The following is an 18,408-nucleotide window of genomic DNA, read 5'->3' on the forward strand; positions in this document are numbered from 1 at the left end:
CCCTTACTTCTCCTGAACTGTATAAAGTTTCAAACAATAAAGAGAGCCAGTAGCTCTAGCGTCTGTCATGGAGAAGGTTCATAATAACCGATTTAAGTCTGTTATTTCTTTCTCCTGTGCACACATGACAATATAATTTGGAACAGCAGTCAGATCCCGAGAGACCGCTTGAGTCTCCTCATCCTCAACACCTCCACAACCCTCCTTCTGCCTCATGAAACTCCCTCCTCCAAAATGCCCCGAAAAGAACCCCAAATCATGACCCTACCACCTCCATAGTGCCACCTTTTCCATTACACTCCCTCCTCCACAAAACTCCCTTCTACAAGAACCTCCCTCTTCCACAATGCCCCAAACCATGACCCTCCTTCCACAACTCTTTTCCTCCACGATCTTCCTTTCTCCTCAATCCTCTCTCCACCATGACCCTCCTTCCTCAATGAACCTCCTTCCACCACGACCCTCCTTGACCATGACTCTAGTTGACTCAACCTCTGTCCTGTGTCCTTGTGTGTACCACATTGAGCATGGAGAAAAGAAAGAAGACCAAAGAACTGTCTGAGGACTTGAGACTCCACATTGTGAGGAAGCATGAGCAATCTCAAGGCTACAAGTCCATCTCCACTCCAAAGACCTGAAAGTTCCTGTGTCTACGGTGCGCAGTGTCATCAAGAAGTGTAAAGCCCATGGCACTGTGGCTAACCTCACTAGATGTGGAAGGAAAAGAAAAATTGACGAGAGATTTCAACGCAAGATGGTGCGGATGGTGGATAAAGAACCTCGACTAACATCCAAACAAGTTCAAGCTGCCCTGCAGTCCGAGGGTACAACAGTGTCAACCCGTACTATCCGTCGGCGTCTGAATGAAAAGGGACTGTATGGTAGGATACCCAGGAAGACCCCACTTCTTACCCTGAGACATAAAAAAGCCAGGCTGGAGTTTGCCAAAACTTACCTGAGAAAGCCTAAAACGTTTTGAAAGAATGTTCTCTGGTCAGATGAGACAAAAGTAGAGCTTTTTGGGAAAAGCCATCAACATAGCGCTTACAGGAAAAAGAAAAGAGGCATACAAAGAACAGAACACGGTCCCTACAGTCAAACATGGCGGAGGTACCCTGATGTTTTGGGGTTGCTTTGCTGCCTCTGGCACTGGACTGCTTGACCGTGTGCATGGCATTATGAAGTCTGAAGACTACCAACAAATTTTGCAGCATAGTGTAGGGCCCAGTGTGAGAAAGCTGGGTCATCCTCAGTGGTCATGGGTCTTCCAGCAGGACAATGACCCAAAACACACTTCAAAAAGCATTAGAAAATCGTTTGATAGAAAGCACTGGAGACTACTAAAGTGGCCAGCAATGAGTCCAGACCTGAACCCCATAGAAAACCTGTGGAGAGATCTCAGAATGGCAGTTTGGAGAAGGCTCCCTTCACATCTCAGGGACCTGGAGCAGTTTACAAAGAATGGTCTAAAATTCCAGCAGAGCATTGTAAGAAGCTCATTGATGGAACCGGAAGCGGTTGTGCGCAGTTATTTTGGCTAAAGGTTGTGCAACCAAGTATTAGGCTAAGGGTGCCAATACTTTTGTCTGGCCCATTTTTGGAGTTTTGTGTGAAATGATCAATGATTTGATTTGTGTTTCATTCTTTTTTATGTTTTTTCATTGCAAGCAAAATAAATGAAGATAATAATAGCAAAGAATTTGTGATTGCAATCATTTTCAAGAAGAAACTGAGTATTATCTGACAGAACTGCAGGGGTGCCAATACTTTTGGCCAGCACTATACATGTGACCTGGGGCTGTGGTGTGGATCATACATGTGATTTGGGGCTGTGGCATGGGGCATACGTGTGATTTGGGGCCGTGGGTGATTGTGGTCTTCCTTTCGTGGTTCCATCCACCTTTCTTGCTCAGGTTTCATCTCCTGCTTTCTCCTCCTCTTTCGGAATGGCATGTTGTGCTTGGAGACATCTGAAGACGCGTCGTGCTCCCTGATAGAGGCGTCTGTACAGACTGCAGTGTGGAGCCTGCCCTGTGGCTCCGGAGCCTTTTATGACATTAGCCTCATGCTGCTCAGATCTGTCAGTAATCCGGCTTTGTGTGACTCAGGAGGTACCAGTGCGCCATATATTGGGTCCCAGAGAAAGGAGCAGGCTCAGGTGCTGAGCTGACACCATACCCGGAGGTACTGGCTGTGTTACACAGCCGGCATCTGCACTAACAGCAGCTCTAGTTGCTGCATGCCCTGTCAGACCTTGCCTGCACTTGGTCCCTTCAGCCCCCTGAGCTGTGCTGGGGGGCTGCTGAAGGTCTCCATGGCTGCCACGCCTGTACACAGGGGTTCACTTACTTTCCTTGCAGCTGTTATCCCGTGAGATGAGGCTTATCAGATGGTGGACCATCGGTGGTGGACAGGGAGGCGTTACTGATATAGTGTATACCCCCCCGATGCCCGTAAGTAGACATGTAGCAGTGCGCCGCACGTTCCCCACAACACCCAGAAGGCCGCGGTACTTACTTCTCTCCTGTAGAACTCCACCGTCGTCTTCTGCAGGAAGGAAACACGGAGAGATTATTACAGAAGAAAGCCGCGTGACCAGACCCCACCGCCCTGCAGAGGATCCCACCGCCCCGCAACCCCGCAGAGGATCCCACCGCCCCGCAACTCTGCAGAGGATCCCACCGCCCCGCAACCCCGCAGAGGATCCCACCGCCCTGCAACTCTGCAGAGGATCCCACCGCCCCGCAACCCCGCGGAGGATCCCACTGCCCCGCAAACACTCAGAGGATCCCACCGCCACTTTTGCCCCATACTTTGTGTTGGACATAGTTCACACGCTCAGTATTTAACGAGAATCAAATATGTCCCCACAATGTGAGCACCGGAAAAATCCGCAGGAAGGAGGAGAAGGTGGATTCCTCTCAGATCTCACACAAGAAGACGATGAGACCCGAGCAGAAAGCCACAGCGGAAAAAGGCCCGGACCCCCAGTAACTACAATACACAGACTATAGACGAAGTGTGAGCCTGAGGGGTCAGCGGGGACACAGCCAACACCTGCAGAAAGGGCATGCGCACACATGTGGTCTCAGCAGAATAGCAAGTGCACCTCTGGAGGTGACTGGAGAAGGCAGATTACTGCAGGGAGGTGATACGTTGGACATATGGCGTCTCTCGCGGGGGTCTCGGTGCAGCCCTGAGGACCCCACCACTAAGATTTGGTTTACAGCCAGATATTAGCCAGTCATGACCACTGACGCACTCATCGCTTAAAAGTGCTGCTATTAAGGAATCTGACTGCAATGGCCTCCCCTCCAGGGCTGCGCTCCACGCCTCCCCTCCGGGGCTGCGCTCCGCGCCTCCCCTCCGGGGCTGCGCTCCGCGCCTCCCCTCCGGGGCTGCGCTCCGCGCCTCCCCTCCGGGGCTGCGCTCCTCGCCTCCCCTCCGGGGCTGCGCTCCGCGCCTCCCCTCCGGGGCTGAGCCACCGACATCCCCTCCCGAGCTGCAGTCCACGCCTCCCCTCCGGAGCTGCGCTCCACGCCTCTCCTCCGGGGCTGCGCTCCACGCCTCCCCTCCGGGGCTGCGCTCCACGCCTCCCCTCCGGGGCTGCGCTCCACGCCTCCCCTCCGGGGCTGAGCCACCGACATCCCCTCCCGAGCTGCACTCCACGCCTCCCCTCCGGAGCTGCGCTCGCCATGTTGTGAGAGGGTTTAGCGGTATTGATAGCGATGGCGCCGGCTGCGGATTTTATCCTGTGACCGGCAGTCTTCGCCGACTCTCAGCAGATACCAGAGACACAGATTCTATAGAGAGAAGAGACAAGAGGGAGGAGACAAGAGAGAAGAGACTAAGTCAGCAGTGCAACTACAGACGACCTCCATAAGGAACAATGACCCCCCTAACACACCAATAACTACCCCACACCGATGACTTCCCCCTTGTACAAGGCAGTGGTCATCAGACACCCCTTATCCACAGTACATGCTACGCCTGGCCTCACCTGGTTACCTTGAGAACATTGGGGTCTGTGGCCCGGTCTATCCCGTAATCAAGGACGTCCAGCATCCCCGGCTGTAAGAGAATGGAGGCAAAAAGTGTAAAGGGGGTATATATAACACACCAACACCGCACCAAACCTGCAGACACAGCACACCAACACCGCACCAAACCTGCAGACACAGCACAGTTACCTATCATTACTGGGCGAGGAGACTATTTGACAGGTGAGTACAATATATTGCTCTCTGTTATCAGCCATTATTGGAGGCGGCCCTCTATAATCTTTAAACATGCCTCTATTGCACCCATCCTCAAAAAGTGCTCCCAGGACCGATCCTCTGTGTCAAACTATCGCCCCATATCCCTTCTCCCCTATGCCTCAAAACTACTGAAACAGCATGTCCATCTTGAGCTGTCCTCTTACCTCTCCTCCTGCTCCCTCTTTGACCGGCTACAATCTGGCTTCTGACCACATCACTCTACTGAAACTGCCCTAACCAAAGTCACTAATGACCTACTAACCGCCAAAGCCAAGCGACACTACTCTGTCCTCCTCCTCCTGGACCTGTCCTCTACATTACTCTGTCCTCCTCCTCCTGGACCTGTCCTCTGCCTTCGACACAGTAGACCATTCCCTCCTACTACAGGTTCTCTCATCTCTGGGCATCACAGACTTGGCCCTATCTTGGATCTCCTCATACCTAACCGACCGAACTTTCAGCGTCTCCCATTCTCACACCACCTCCTCATCTCGCCCCCTATCTGTCAGTGCCCCTCAAGGCTCAGTTCTTGGACCCCTGCTGTTCTCCATCTACACCTTCGGCCTGGGACAGCTCATAGAGTCCCACGGCTTCCAGTATCATCTCTATGCCGATGACACAGATCTACCTCTCTGGACCTGACATCACCTCCCTACTAACAATGTCTGTCTGCTATTTCATCCTTCTTCTCCGCACGATTCCTAAAACTGAACATGGACAAAACAGAGTTCATTGTCTTTCCTCCTCACCCAACCCCCCCACCTGACCTATCCATCAATGTCAATGGCTGCTCACTTTCCCCAGTGCCACGCGCACGCTGTCTGGGAGTAGTGCTAGACTCTGATCTCTCTTTCAAGCCACACATTCACGCCCTCTTCACCTCCTGCCGCCTCCAACTCAAAAATATTTCCCGGATCCGTACATTCCTTTCCCAAGAAGCTGCAAAAACCCTAGTACATGCCCTTATTATCTCCCGCCTAGATTATTGCAACCTCCTGCTCTGTGACCTCCCTTCTAACAGTTTTGCACCCCTACAATCTATTCTAAACTATGCTGCCCGGCTAATCCACCTGTCCCCTCGCTACTCCCCGACCTCTCCTCTCTGCCAATCCCTTCACTGGCTTCCCATTGCCCAACGACTCCAGTTCAAAACCCTAACCATGACCTACAAAGCCATCCACCTGTCTCCTCCCAACATCTGTGACCTAGTCTCCCGGTACGTACCTACACGTAACCTTCGATCCTCACAAGATCTCCTTCTCTACTCCCCTCTCATCTCCTCTTCCCACCATCGCATCCAGGATTTCTCCCGTGCCTCCCCCATACTCTGGAATGCTCTGCCACAACACATCAGACTCTCGCCTACCTTGACAAGCTTCAAAAGGAACCTGAAGACCCACCTCTTCCAACAAGCCTACAACCTGCCGTAACCCTCAGTCTGATACAGCGCCGCACAATCAGCTCTACCCTATCCTATTGTGTCCTCATCCATCCTTTGTAGACTGTGAGCCCTCGCGGGCAGGGTCCTCTCTCCTCCTGTAGACTGTTAGCCCTCGCGGGCAGCGTCCTCTCTCCTCCTGTAGACTGTGAGCCCTCGCGGGCAGCGTCCTCTCTCCTCCTGTAGACTGTTAGCCCTCGCGGGCAGCGTCCTCTCTCCTCCTGTAGACTGTGAGCCCTCGTGGGCAGGGTCCTCTCTCCTCCTGTACCAGTCTATGCTTTGTATGGTTTATGATTATTGTACTTGTCCCTATTATGTACACCCCTTTCACATGTAAAGTGCCATGGAATAAATGGTGCTATAATAATAATTAACAATAATAATAATAATCTATTACATCATCAGTAGAGGAGCATTCTGGGACGGGGGGCTGTCAGACCCCAGTGATCGGACATTGCTGTGCAGTGCCGCGTTATCTATAATGGTTGGTAGCTATCACAGTCTGGACTCACCGGGGGGCGATGTACCAGCCAGTACGCCTTCTCCTGACAGTCCAGAACCACCCGATCCGACTTCTTCCGTTCCTTTCCCGCCCTAAGACAAGAAATTATAGTGATGAAGCAGGAGGCCCTGGATGAGCAGAGGGTGATGAGGGGGCTGTCTGATCTCAGGGCCGGAGGGAGGTGATGGGAGGGGGGGATGTCTGATCTCGGGGCCGGCGGGGGGAGATGAGGGGCTGTCTGATCTCAGGGCCGGTGGGAGGTGATGGGGGGGCTGTCTGATCTCGGGGCCGGCGGGGGGAGATGGGGGGCTGTCTGATCTCAGGGCCGCTGGGAGGTGATGGGGGGGCTGTCTGATCTCGGGGCCAGCGGGGGGAGATGGGGAGGCTGTCTGATCTCGGGGCCAGGGAGGGGTGATGGGGGCTGTCTGATCTCGGGGCCGCTGGGAGGTGATGGGGGGGCTGTCTGATCTCGGGGCCAGCGGGGGGAGATGGGGGGGCTGTCTGATCTCGGGGCCAGCGGGGGGAGATGGGGGGCTGTCTGATCTCAGGGCCGGTGGGAGGTGATGGGAGGGCTGTCTGATCTCGGGGCCAGCGGGGGGAGATGGGGGCTGTCTGATCTCGGGGCCGGCGGGGGGTGATGGGGGGCACACACTTGTACTGCTCCTTCGCCTGCATGATGATGAAGTCCCATTTGTGGTTAATCTTCTTGTTCAGATTACTGTAATTCTCCTGGAACGGAAAAAAGAAAAAAGAAAAAAAATTTAAGGATCAAAAGAAAACAGTGACGGGAGCGCGGCGGATTATGTGCGGACACGGCGGGATTATCCAGAGAAATGCTGATCTGAGGGTGTTGGGGCGCAGCGTCGTGTCAGATTATGTGCGGACACGGCAGGATTATCCAGGGAAATACTGATCTGAGGGCGCAGCGTCGTACCGGATTATGTGCAGACACGGCGGGATTAGCCAAGAAAGAATTGATCTGGGGGTTTCAGGGCACAGCGGATTATGTGCAGACACGGCTGGATTATCCAGGGAAGTGCTGATCTGGGGGTGTCGGGGCGCAGACAGCCCAGTTATGCAGGGTGTGGGGGGCGCAGCGGCTCCTCACCTTCTCGTATTCCTCCAGGATGCCTTTCTTACGGATATTCTTCTTTGCCAGATAAATCGCTAATAATGAAAAATATATTATTGTATGTGCGGTAAATCTGACTCCTCCCCCTTATTTACATACATGCATATATTAGAGATAATGAATGCGCACCATAATCAGTGTCCTCCGCCGGCCACTGCTGCGTCGGCCAAAAGTACGGGGTCTGCGGAGGGAAGAGGAGAAGGTGACATTGACCGAACCCCAATACCAGCCCCAGAGGTGACAGAGCACACCCCAATATCAGCCCCAGAGGTGACAGAACGCACCCCAATACTAGCCCCAGAGGTGACAGAACGCACCCCAATACCAGCCCCAGAGGTGACAGAGCACACCCCAATACTAGCCCCAGAGGTGACAGAACGCACCCCAATACCAGCCCCAGAGGTGACAGAGCACACCCCAATACTAGCCCCAGAGGTGACCGACCGAACCCCAATACCAGCCCCAGAGGTGACAGAGTACACCCCAATACCAGCCCCAGAGGTGACAGAACGCACCCCAATACTAGCCCCAGAGGTGACCCACCGAACTCCAATCCCAGCCCCAGAGGTGACAGAGTACACCTCAATACCAGCCCCAGATGTGACAGAGCGCACCCCAATACTAGCCCCAGAGGTGGCCGACCGAACCCCAATACCAGCCCCAGAGGTGATAGAGCGCACCCCAATACTAGCCCCAGAGGTGACCCACCAAACCCCAATACCAGCCCCAGAGGTGACCGACTGAACCCCAATACCAGCCCCAGAGGTGACAGAGTACACCCCAATACCAGCCCCAGAGGTGACAGAACGCACCCCAATACTAGCCCCAGAGGTGACCCACCGAACTCCAATACCAGCCCCAGAGGTGACAGAGTACACCTCAATACCAGCCCCAGATGTGACAGAGCGCACCCCAATACTAGCCCCAGAGGTGACCCAACGAACCCCAATACCAGCCCCAGAGGTGACAGAGCGCACCCCAATACTAGCCCCAGAGGTGACCCACCAAACCCCAATACCAGCCCCAGAGGTGACCGACTGAACCCCAATACCAGCCCCAAAGGTGACCAACCGAACCCTAATACCAGCCCCAGAGGTGACCCACCGAACCCCAATATCAGCCCCAGAGGTGGCCGACCGAACCCCAATACCAGCCCCAGAGGTGACCCACCGAACCCCAATACCAGCCCCAGAGGTGACAGAGCGCATCCCAATACCAGCCCCAGAGGTGACAGAGCGCATCCCAATACCAGCCCTAGAGGTGACAAACAACACTATAGAGCGGCCCCTAATATCTGTACAGAGACCCTCACACCCCCTGTACAGAGACCCTCACACCCCCTGTACATAGACCCCCACACCCCCTGTACAGAGACCCTCACACCCCCTGTACAGAGACCCCCACACCCCCTGTACAGAGACCCTCACACCCCCTGTACAGAGACCCCCACACCCCCTGATATCTGTACAGAGACCCTCACACCCCCTGTACAGAAACCCTCACACCCCCTGTACAGAGACCCTCACACCCCCTGTACAGAGACCCCCACACCCCCTGTACAGAGACCCCCACACCCCCTGTACAGAGACCCCCACACCCCCTGTACAGAGACCCCCACACCCCCTGTACAGAGACCCTCACACCCCCTGTACAGAGACCCCCACACCCCCTGTACAGAGACCCCCACACCCCCTGTACAGAGACCCTCACACCCCCTGTACAGAGACCCTCACACCCCCTGTACAGAGACCCTCACACCCCCTGTACAGAGACCCCCACACCCCCTGTACAGAGACCCTCACACCCCCTGTACAGAGACCCTCACACCCCCTGTACAGAGACCCCCACACCCCCTGTACAGAGACCCTCACACCCCCTGTACAGAGACCCTCACACCCCCTGTACAGAGACCCCCACACCCCCTGTACAGAGACCCCCACACCCCCTGTACAGAGACCCTCACACCCCCTGTACAGAGACCCTCACACCCCCTGTACAGAGACCCCCACACCCCCTGTACAGAGACCCTCACACCCCCTGTACAGAGACCCTCACACCCCCTGTACAGAGACCCTCACACCCCCTGTACAGAGACCCTCACACCCCCTGTACAGAGACCCTCACACCCCCTGTACAGAGACCCTCACACCCCCTGTACAGAGACCCTCACACCCCGGTGACCATTGCCGGGGCCTGTGTTTCCGCCCGGTAACTGGCTTCATTACTTATAATAACAGCTCGGACTTCATCTTTGAGTCTAGCCAATCAGATCAGAGATTTCATTGACCTTAGCCACCAATCAGAGCTCAGCTTTCCTTTTACCTCAGTGAGGGATGAGTGTGGAGATCGGCCATCGTGTCTCAGCCTCCTACAATGACACTGGTGATGGCGGATTCCTCGGCATGGCGCGTGTGTACAGGTGAGGTGAGGTGAGGTGAGAGGTATGGTGAGGTGAGGTATGGTGAGGTGAGGTATGGTGAGGTGAGGTATGGTGAGGTGAGGTATGGTGAGGTGATGTAAGGTGAGGTGAGGTATGATGTGGTGAGAGGTATGGTGAGGTGAGAGGTATGGTGAGGTAAGGTATAATGAGGTGAGGTATGGTGAGGTATGGTGAGGTGAGGTATGGTGAGGTGATGTAAGGTGAGGTGAGGTATGATGTGGTGAGAGGTATGGTGAGGTGAGAGGTATGGTGAGGTGAGGTATGGTGAGGTGAGAGGTATGGTGAGGTGAGAGGTATGGTGAGGTGAGGTATGGTGAGGTGAGAGGTATGGTGAGGTGAGAGGTATGGTGAGGTGAGGTATGGTGAGGTGAGGTATGGTGAGGTGAGGTATGGTGAGGTGAGGTATGGTGAGGTGAGGTATGGTGAGGTGAGGTATGGTGAGGTGAGAGGTATGGTGAGGTGAGAGGTATGGTGAGGTGAGGTATGGTGAGGTGAGAGGTATGGTGAGGTGAGGTATGGTGAGGTGAGGTATGGTGAGGTGAGAGGTATGGTGAGGTGAGAGGTATGGTGAGGTGAGGTATGGTGAGGTGATGTATGGTGAGGTGAAGTATGGTGAGGTATGGTGAGGTGAGGTATGGTGAGGTGAGGTATGGTGAGGTGAGGTATGGTGAGGTGAGAGGTATGGTGAGGTGAGAGGTATGGTGAGGTGAGGTATGGTGAGGTGAAGTATGGTGAGGTGATGTATGGTGAGGTGATGTATGGTGAGGTGATGTATGGTGAGGTGAGGTATGGTGAGGTGAAGTATGGTGAGGTGAGGTATGGTGAGGTGATGTATGGTGAGGTGAAGTATGGTGAGGTGATGTATGGTGAGGTGATGTATGGTGAGGTGAGGTATAATGAGGTGAGGTATGATGAGGTGAGGTATGGTGAGGTGAGGTATGGTGAGGTGAGGTATGGTGAGGTGAGAGGTATGGTGAGGTGAGGTATGGTGAGGTGAGAGGTATGGTGAGGTGAGAGGTATGGTGAGGTGAGGTATGGTGAGGTGAGGTATGGTGAGGTGAGGTATGGTGAGGTGAGGTATGGTGAGGTATGGTGAGGTGAGAGGTATGGTGAGGTGAGAGGTATGGTGAGGTGAGGTATGGTGAGGTGAGGTATGGTGAGGTGAGAGGTATGGTGAGGTGAGAGGTATGGTGAGGTGAAGTATGGTGAGGTGATGTATGGTGAGGTGATGTATGGTGAGGTGAGGTATGGTGAGGTGATGTATGGTGAGGTGAGGTATGGTGAGGTGAAGTATGGTGAGGTGATGTATGGTGAGGTGATGTATGGTGAGGTGAGGTATAATGAGGTGAGGTATGATGAGGTGAGGTATGGTGAGGTGAGGTATGGTGAGGTATGGTGAGGTGAGGTATGGTGAGGTGATGTATGGTGAGGTGAGGTATGGTGAGGTGAAGTATGGTGAGGTGATGTATGGTGAGGTGATGTATGGTGAGGTGAGGTATGGTGAGGTATGGTGAGGTGATGTATGGTGAGGTGATGTATGGTGAGGTGAGGTATAATGTGGTGAGGTATGATGAGGTGAGGTATGGTGAGGTATGGTGAGGTGAGGTATGGTGAGGTGAGGTGAGGTATGGTGAGGTGAGGTATGGTGAGGTGAAGTATGGTGAGGTGAAGTATGGTGAGGTGAGGCATGGTGAGGTGAAGTATGGTGAGGTGAAGTATGGTGAGGTGAGGTATGGTGAGGTGAGAGGTATGGTGAGGTAAGGTATAATGAGGTGAGGTATGGTGAGGTATGGTGAGGTGAGGTATGGTGAGGTGAGGTATGGTGAGGTATGGTGAGGTGAGGTATGGTGAGGTGAGGTGATGTATGGTTAGGTGAGGTATGGTGAGGTGAGGTGATGTATGGTTAGGTGAGGTATGGTGAGGTGAGGTATGGTGAGGTGAGGTATGGTGAGGTGAGGTATGGTGAGGTGAGGTATGGTGAGGTGAAGTGTGCTGTGGGAGCACAAGGCTCTGCCCCGGCCACAGTGACAGAACGAGGAGAAGAGACGGGAACCGGAGAAAGGGCCCTCCAGGAAAGGTACTGTAGTGTGAGGCAGGCTATGGTGGGACTAGTAAGAACATACACAACACAACGCAAGTGGCAAGCCCGCGCGACACAAGGGGGCAAGCCCGCGCGACACAAGGGGGCAAGCCCGCGCGACACAAGGGGGCAAGCCCGCGCGACACGCTCACACGATACAAGCTCACATGACACCAAGAGGCAAGCCCATGAGGTGCAAGCCCACACACCGAGCCAGGACCGTGTCTTTCATGAAGTGTGTCGGGGCGTCCGGAGTCAACACCTCATCCACACTACAGGTACAGCAGGTCAGCGGCCATTATACTGTACAACCCACAAGAGGGAACATTCCCATACTGTGTAAGACTAATGTACACTCCAAATCACTGCTGCCCCCCACACAATCCATACGGTAATACACACCCCTCCTGTATCCCGCCCCCATATTACACCTATATCCCACCCCATATTAGACTCCTGGCACCTGGAACCTGTAGAGGCTGCTGTCCGGCTTCAGAATGAGGTTGTTGGGCTCCTGTAAGGGGTAGACGTGGCCACTCTTCACCATCAGGTTCCCAAGGTGCTGCCCCTCTGTGGAGAAGACAGCGAGAGGTCAGAGGCACAGCGGACCCCACCTCAAATATGGATGATGACCTGGAATCACTGGGAGAGTGACAGAGGAGCTTATTAATGGGATGTGCTGGTGCTGCTCTGCCGGCGTCAGTCCTCCTCGCTCTGACGGCGTCAGTCCTCCCCGCTCTGACGGCGTCAGTCCTCCCCGCTCTGACGGCGTCAGTCCTCCCCGCTCTGACGGCGTCAGTCCTCCCCGCTCTGACGGCGTCAGTCCTCCCCGCTCTGATGGCGTCAGTCCTCCCCGCTCTGACGGCATCAGTCCTCCCCGCTCTGACGGCGTCAGTCCTCCCCGCTCTGACGGCGTCAGTCCTCCCCGCTCTGACGGCGTCAGTCCTCCCCGCTCTGCCAGGGTCAGTCCTCCCCGCTCTGCCGGCGCCATTCCTACCCGCTCTGCCGGTGTCAGTCCTCCCCGCTCTGCCAGTGTCAGTCCTCCCCGCTCTGCCAGTGTCAGTCCTCCCCGCTCTGCCAGTGTCAGTCCTCCCCGCTCTGCCAGTGTCAGTCCTCCCCGCTCTGCCAGTGTCAGTCCTCCCCGCTCTGCCAGTGTCAGTCCTCCCCGCTCTGCCAGTGTCAGTCCTCCCCGCTCTGCCGGCGCCATTCCTACCCGCTCTGCCGGTGTCAGTCCTCCCCGCTCTGACGGCGTCAGTCCTCCCCGCTCTGATGGCGTCAGTCCTCCCCGCTCTGATGGCGTCAGTCCTCCCCGCTCTGCCAGCGTCAGTCCTCCCCGCTCTGCCGGCGCCATTCCTACCCGCTCTGCCAGTGTCAGTCCTCCCCGCTCTGCCAGTGTCAGTCCTACCCGCTCTGCCGGTGTCAGTCCTCCCCGCTCTGACGGCGTCAGTCCTCCCCGCTCTGACGGCGTCAGTCCTCCCCGCTCTGACGGCGTCAGTCCTCCCCGCTCTGACGGCGTCAGTCCTCCCCGCTCTGACGGCGTCAGTCCTCCCCGCTCTGACGGCGTCAGTCCTCCCCGCTCTGACGGCGTCAGTCCTCCCCGCTCTGACGGCGTCAGTCCTCCCCGCTCTGACGGCGTCAGTCCTCCCCGCTCTGACGGCGTCAGTCCTCCCCGCTCTGACGGCGCCAGTCCTCCCCGCTCTGACGGCGCCAGTCCTCCCCGCTCTGACGGCGCCAGTCCTCCCCGCTCTGACGGCGCCAGTCCTCCCCGCTCTGACGGCGTCAGTCCTCCCCGCTCTGACGGCGTCAGTCTACCCTGCACTGCTGCCATTCCTCTCATTCACCAGGAGGCTCAGGATGAGCACAGATCAATAAAAGGACATTTCTCTGTATTTGCACATTTCCGTGTCTTGCAAAGCCCAATTCTCCTGTTATAGCTGAAGTGCAGTGTTTGGTCCTGTGGGGGGCGCCGCCTAGCTGGACCCTTACCGATTGCCACCATCTTTCCACCTACCTTCATCCGTAATCTGCAGCCTCTGGATAATCCACTCCAGGATATCGTGTCCTGCAGACAAACACAACAAGGTCACCTCCAACTGCGGGGACGGAGCAGCGGACACAGTGCGACAAAGCCATGCTGCGCATTCGGCACTGGACACAGCGCAGGCGCGCTATTAAACATCCGCCATATATATAATACTACAGAGGCGGGGCACAGTGGCGGATACCTGTGATGGCGTGCGGGATGGTGGTGATCATCAGCCTCTGTGTGTGCATCTTAATGCCGGTCTCCACGTCCTGCATCTCCAGGAGCAGCGCCTCAATCTACAACATAAGAAGACAAAAGGATTACCGCCGGCCAATGCTAAACAGACAATGGGGCGGGGCTGACAACCTCTCCCACAGGTATGCAGGCTGGTTGTGTTCCCCTGGGACCCCTGTTAACCCTGCAGGCGCGGAGTAGATGGTGGGGGGATGACGCTGCGGCCCTGATGTATAATTTATGCCCCTCGCTCCCCCCTCATATCACCTGCATCTCACAAGTGCGGGAGCGGCAGCGCAACCAGTGCGGGGGCGAAATCCTGGAAAAGGGCACGACATCTGCAATTCTAATGTGAGGAGACGAACGGCGAGAACCTGAACCCGCCGTGTGACACTCACAGAAGCTGCGTGCCAGAATTAACGAACAACCTCGTTAGTGAAGATCCCAGCGAGATTACACAGTGCCTTATGAAAGTATTCACCCCCCATTGGCATTTTTTGTGTTTTGCTCCCTCAAAACCTGGAATTTCACTGCTTTTTTGAGAGTTTCCATCAGTTCATGTACAGAACATGACGACAATTGGGAACAGAAACAACAAATAGGACAAAATATCTGAACACTTCAGTGTGCATAAGTATTCACCCCCTCCTAAAGTCAGTACTCTGTGGAGCCTCCTTTTGCGGTAATTACAGCTGCCAGTCGCTTTGGATAAGTCTCTGAGATTTCAACGTCTTGCCTCTGGGATTTTTGCCCATTCCTCAAGGGGTAACTGCTCCAGCTCCTTCCAGTTAGATGAACGTTAGATGATGGTCTGGTGACCATCAATCTTCACGTCTGACCACAGATTCTCCATTCCTCTGGTAACCATCAATCTTCACGTCTGACCACAGATTCTCCATTCCTCTGGTGACCATCAATCTTCACGTCTGACCACAGATTCTCCATTCCTCTGGTGACCATCAATCTTCACGTCTGACCACAGATTCTCCACTCCTCTGGTGACCATCAATCTTCACGTCTGACCACAGATTCTCCATTCCTCTGGTGACCATCAATTTTCACATCTGACCACAGATTCTCCATTCTTCTGGTGACCATCAATTTTCACATCTGACTACAGATTCTCCATTCCTCTGGTGACCATCGATCTTCACGTCTGACCACAGATTCTCCATTCCTCTGGTGACCATCAATCTTCACGTCTGACCACAGATTCTCCATTCCTCTGGTGACCATCAATCTTCACGTCTGACCACAGATTCTCCATTCCTCTGGTGACCATCAATCTTCACATCTGACCACAGATTCTCCATTCCTCTGGTGACCATCAATCTTCACATCTGACCACAGATTCTCCATTCCTCTGGTGACCATCAATCTTCACATCTGACCACAGATTCTCCATTCCTCTGGTGACCATCAATCTTCACATCTGACCACAGATTCTCCATTCCTCTGGTGACCATCAATCTTCACGTATGACCACAGATTCTCCATTCCTCTGGTGACCATCAATCTTCACATCTGACCACAGATTCTCCATTCCTCTGGTGACCATCAATTTTCACATCTGACCACAGATTCTCCATTCCTCTGGTGACCATCAATTTTCACGTCTGACCACAGATGCTCCATTGGATGATGGTCTGGGCTGTGACTTGGCCACTCCAATACATTCACACATCTCCCCTTATAACCCTCCAGTGTTGCTTTACCAGTAGCTTTGGGTCATTGTCTTGATGGAAGGTGTAAAGTCCGTCCCCGCCTCAAATCACTGACAAACAGGTTTTGCCCAAGAATATCCCTGTATTTCCCACCATCTATCTTCCCCTCGACTTAGACCAATTTTCCCTTTTACTGCTGCTGAAAAACACTTCCAACATGATGCTGCCTCCACCATGCTTCAGTGTGGGGATGGTGTTCTTGGGGTGATGAGCTGTGCTGGATTGGCACCAGACATAGCGTTTACCTTGGTGTCGAAGAAGTTCAATTTTCGTCCCCTTTTTCCATACATTTGGGAAGTCTCCCACAGGTCTTTTTGTAAAATCAAAACAAGCCTTCCAATATTTGGTTCTAAGTAAAGGCTTTTTCTGGCCATTCTTCCATTAAGGCCGGCTCTATGGAGTCTACGGCTTATTGTGGTCATATGGACAGATACTCCAGTCTCTGCTTGGGAACTCTGCAGCTCCTGCAGGGTTCCTCTGGGTCTCTGTGCTGCCTCCTTTCTCTCCTTGCTCAGGTTTAGAGTTTTGGTGGGTGGCCCTCTCTTGGCAGGTTTGTTGTGGCAACGTGTTCTTTCCATTTGATAAAGAATTTGATGGTGCTCTGGGGTATCATCACAGATTGGGATGTTTTTTTTAGTACCCAACCCTGACTTGTATTTCTCACCACTTTGTCTCTGACTTGTTTGCAGACCTCCTTGGCCTTCATGGTGTCGTTTGCAGACCTCCTTGGCCTTCATGGTGACGTTTGCAGACCACCTTGGCCTTCATGGTGTCGTTTGCAGACCTCCTTGGCCTTCATGGTGTCGTTTGCAGACCTCCTTGGCCTTCATGGTGTCGTTTGCAGACCTCCTTGGCCTTCATGGTGTCGTTTGCAGACCTCCTTGGCCTTCATGGTGTCGTTTGCAGACCTCCTTGGCCTTCATGGTGTCATTTGCAGACCTCCTTGGCCTTCATGGTGTCGTTTGCAGACCTCTTTGGCCTTCATGGTGTCATTTGGAGACCTCTGTGGTCTTCATGATGTCATTTGGAGACCTCTGTGGTCTTCATGGTGTCGTTTGGAGACCTCTGTGGTCTTCATGGTGTTGTTTGTTAATGGTGCCTCTTGCTTAATGGTGATGCAGCCTCTGTGGCCTTTCAGATAAGGCATCTATACACTGACAGATTCCACACTTAAGCCCTGTGCGCATGCTGCTTTTTTGTGTGCAGTTTGTGGCACAAAACTGCATGCATTTCCTACCCCAGCAAAATCCATCTCCAGAGATCAGCGGTGACATCACTGAGAACACCTCCTATCCATCACCAGAGATCAGCGGTGATATCACTGAGAACACCTCATATCCATCACCAGAGATCAGAGGTGACATCACTGAGAACACCTCCTATCCATCACCAGAGATCAGCAGTGACATCACTGAGAACACCTCATATCCATCACCAGAGATCAACGGTGACATCACTGAGAACACCTCCTATCCATCACCAGAGATCAGCAGTGACATCACTGAGAACACCTCATATCCATCACCAGAGATCAGAGGTGACATCACTGAGAACACCTCCTATCCATCACCAGAGATCAGCAGTGACATCACTGAGAACACCTCCTATCCATCACCAGAGATCAGAGGTGACATCACTGAGAACACCGCCTATCCATCACCAGAGATCAGCAGTGACATCACTGAGAACACCTCCTATCCATCACCAGAGATCAGCAGTGACATCACTGAGAACACCTCCTATCCATCACCAGAGATCAGCAGTGACATCACTGAGAACACCTCCTATCCATCACCAGAGATCAGCAGTGACATCACTGAGAACACCTCCTATCCATCACCAGAGATCAGAGGTGACATCACTGAGAACACCTCCTATCCATCACCAGAGATCAGCAGTGACATCACTGAGAACTCCTCCTATCCGTCACCAGAGATCAGCGGTGACATCACTGAGAACACCTCCTATCCATCACCAGAGATCAGCAGTGACATCACTGAGAACACCTCCTATCCATCACCAGAGATCAGAGGTGACATCACTGAGAACACCTCCTATCCATCACCAGAGATCAGCAGTGACATCACTGAGAACTCCTCCTATCCGTCACCAGAGATCAGCGGTGACATCACTGAGAACACCTCCTATCCATCACCAGAGATCAGCAGTGACATCACTGAGAACACCTCCTATCCATCACCAGAGATCAGCAGTGACATCACTGAGAACACCTCCTATCCATCACCAGAGATCAGCGGTGACATCACTGAGAACACCTCCTATCCATCACCAGAGATCAGCAGTGACATCACTGAGGACACCGCCTATCCATCCCCAGAGATCAGCAGTGACATCACTGAGAACACCGCCTATCCATCACCAGAGATCAGCGGTGACATCACTGAGAACACCTCCTATCCATCACCAGAGATCAGCGGTGACATCACTGAGAACACCGCCTATCCATCACCAGAGATCAGCGGTGACATCACTGAGAACACCTCCTATCCATTACCAGAGATCAGCAGTGACATCACTGAGAACACCTCCTATCCATCACCAGAGATCAGCAG

General features: G+C 53.9%; 1 protein-coding gene across 1 annotated transcript in view; it reads right to left on the reverse strand.

The window, feature by feature from the left end:
• The window catches only part of RGS9 (regulator of G protein signaling 9), a 62,682-nt gene that overhangs the window by 24,984 nt on the left and 19,290 nt on the right, over positions 1–18,408 (reverse strand). Inside the window, exons 2-10 of the mRNA XM_075351508.1 lie at positions 14,077–14,173; positions 13,863–13,913; positions 12,315–12,421; positions 7,461–7,512; positions 7,308–7,366; positions 6,852–6,928; positions 6,210–6,291; positions 4,009–4,071; positions 2,518–2,547 (exon numbers count right to left, since the gene is read on the reverse strand). Of these exons, the coding sequence (XP_075207623.1) occupies positions 2,518–2,547; positions 4,009–4,071; positions 6,210–6,291; positions 6,852–6,928; positions 7,308–7,366; positions 7,461–7,512; positions 12,315–12,421; positions 13,863–13,913; positions 14,077–14,173 (618 nt within the window). The remainder of the gene's footprint in view (positions 1–2,517; positions 2,548–4,008; positions 4,072–6,209; positions 6,292–6,851; positions 6,929–7,307; positions 7,367–7,460; positions 7,513–12,314; positions 12,422–13,862; positions 13,914–14,076; positions 14,174–18,408) is intronic.

The sequence above is a fragment of the Anomaloglossus baeobatrachus genome, chromosome 5, assembly GCF_048569485.1.
Source record: "Anomaloglossus baeobatrachus isolate aAnoBae1 chromosome 5, aAnoBae1.hap1, whole genome shotgun sequence".
Taxonomy (NCBI): domain Eukaryota; kingdom Metazoa; phylum Chordata; class Amphibia; order Anura; family Aromobatidae; genus Anomaloglossus; species Anomaloglossus baeobatrachus.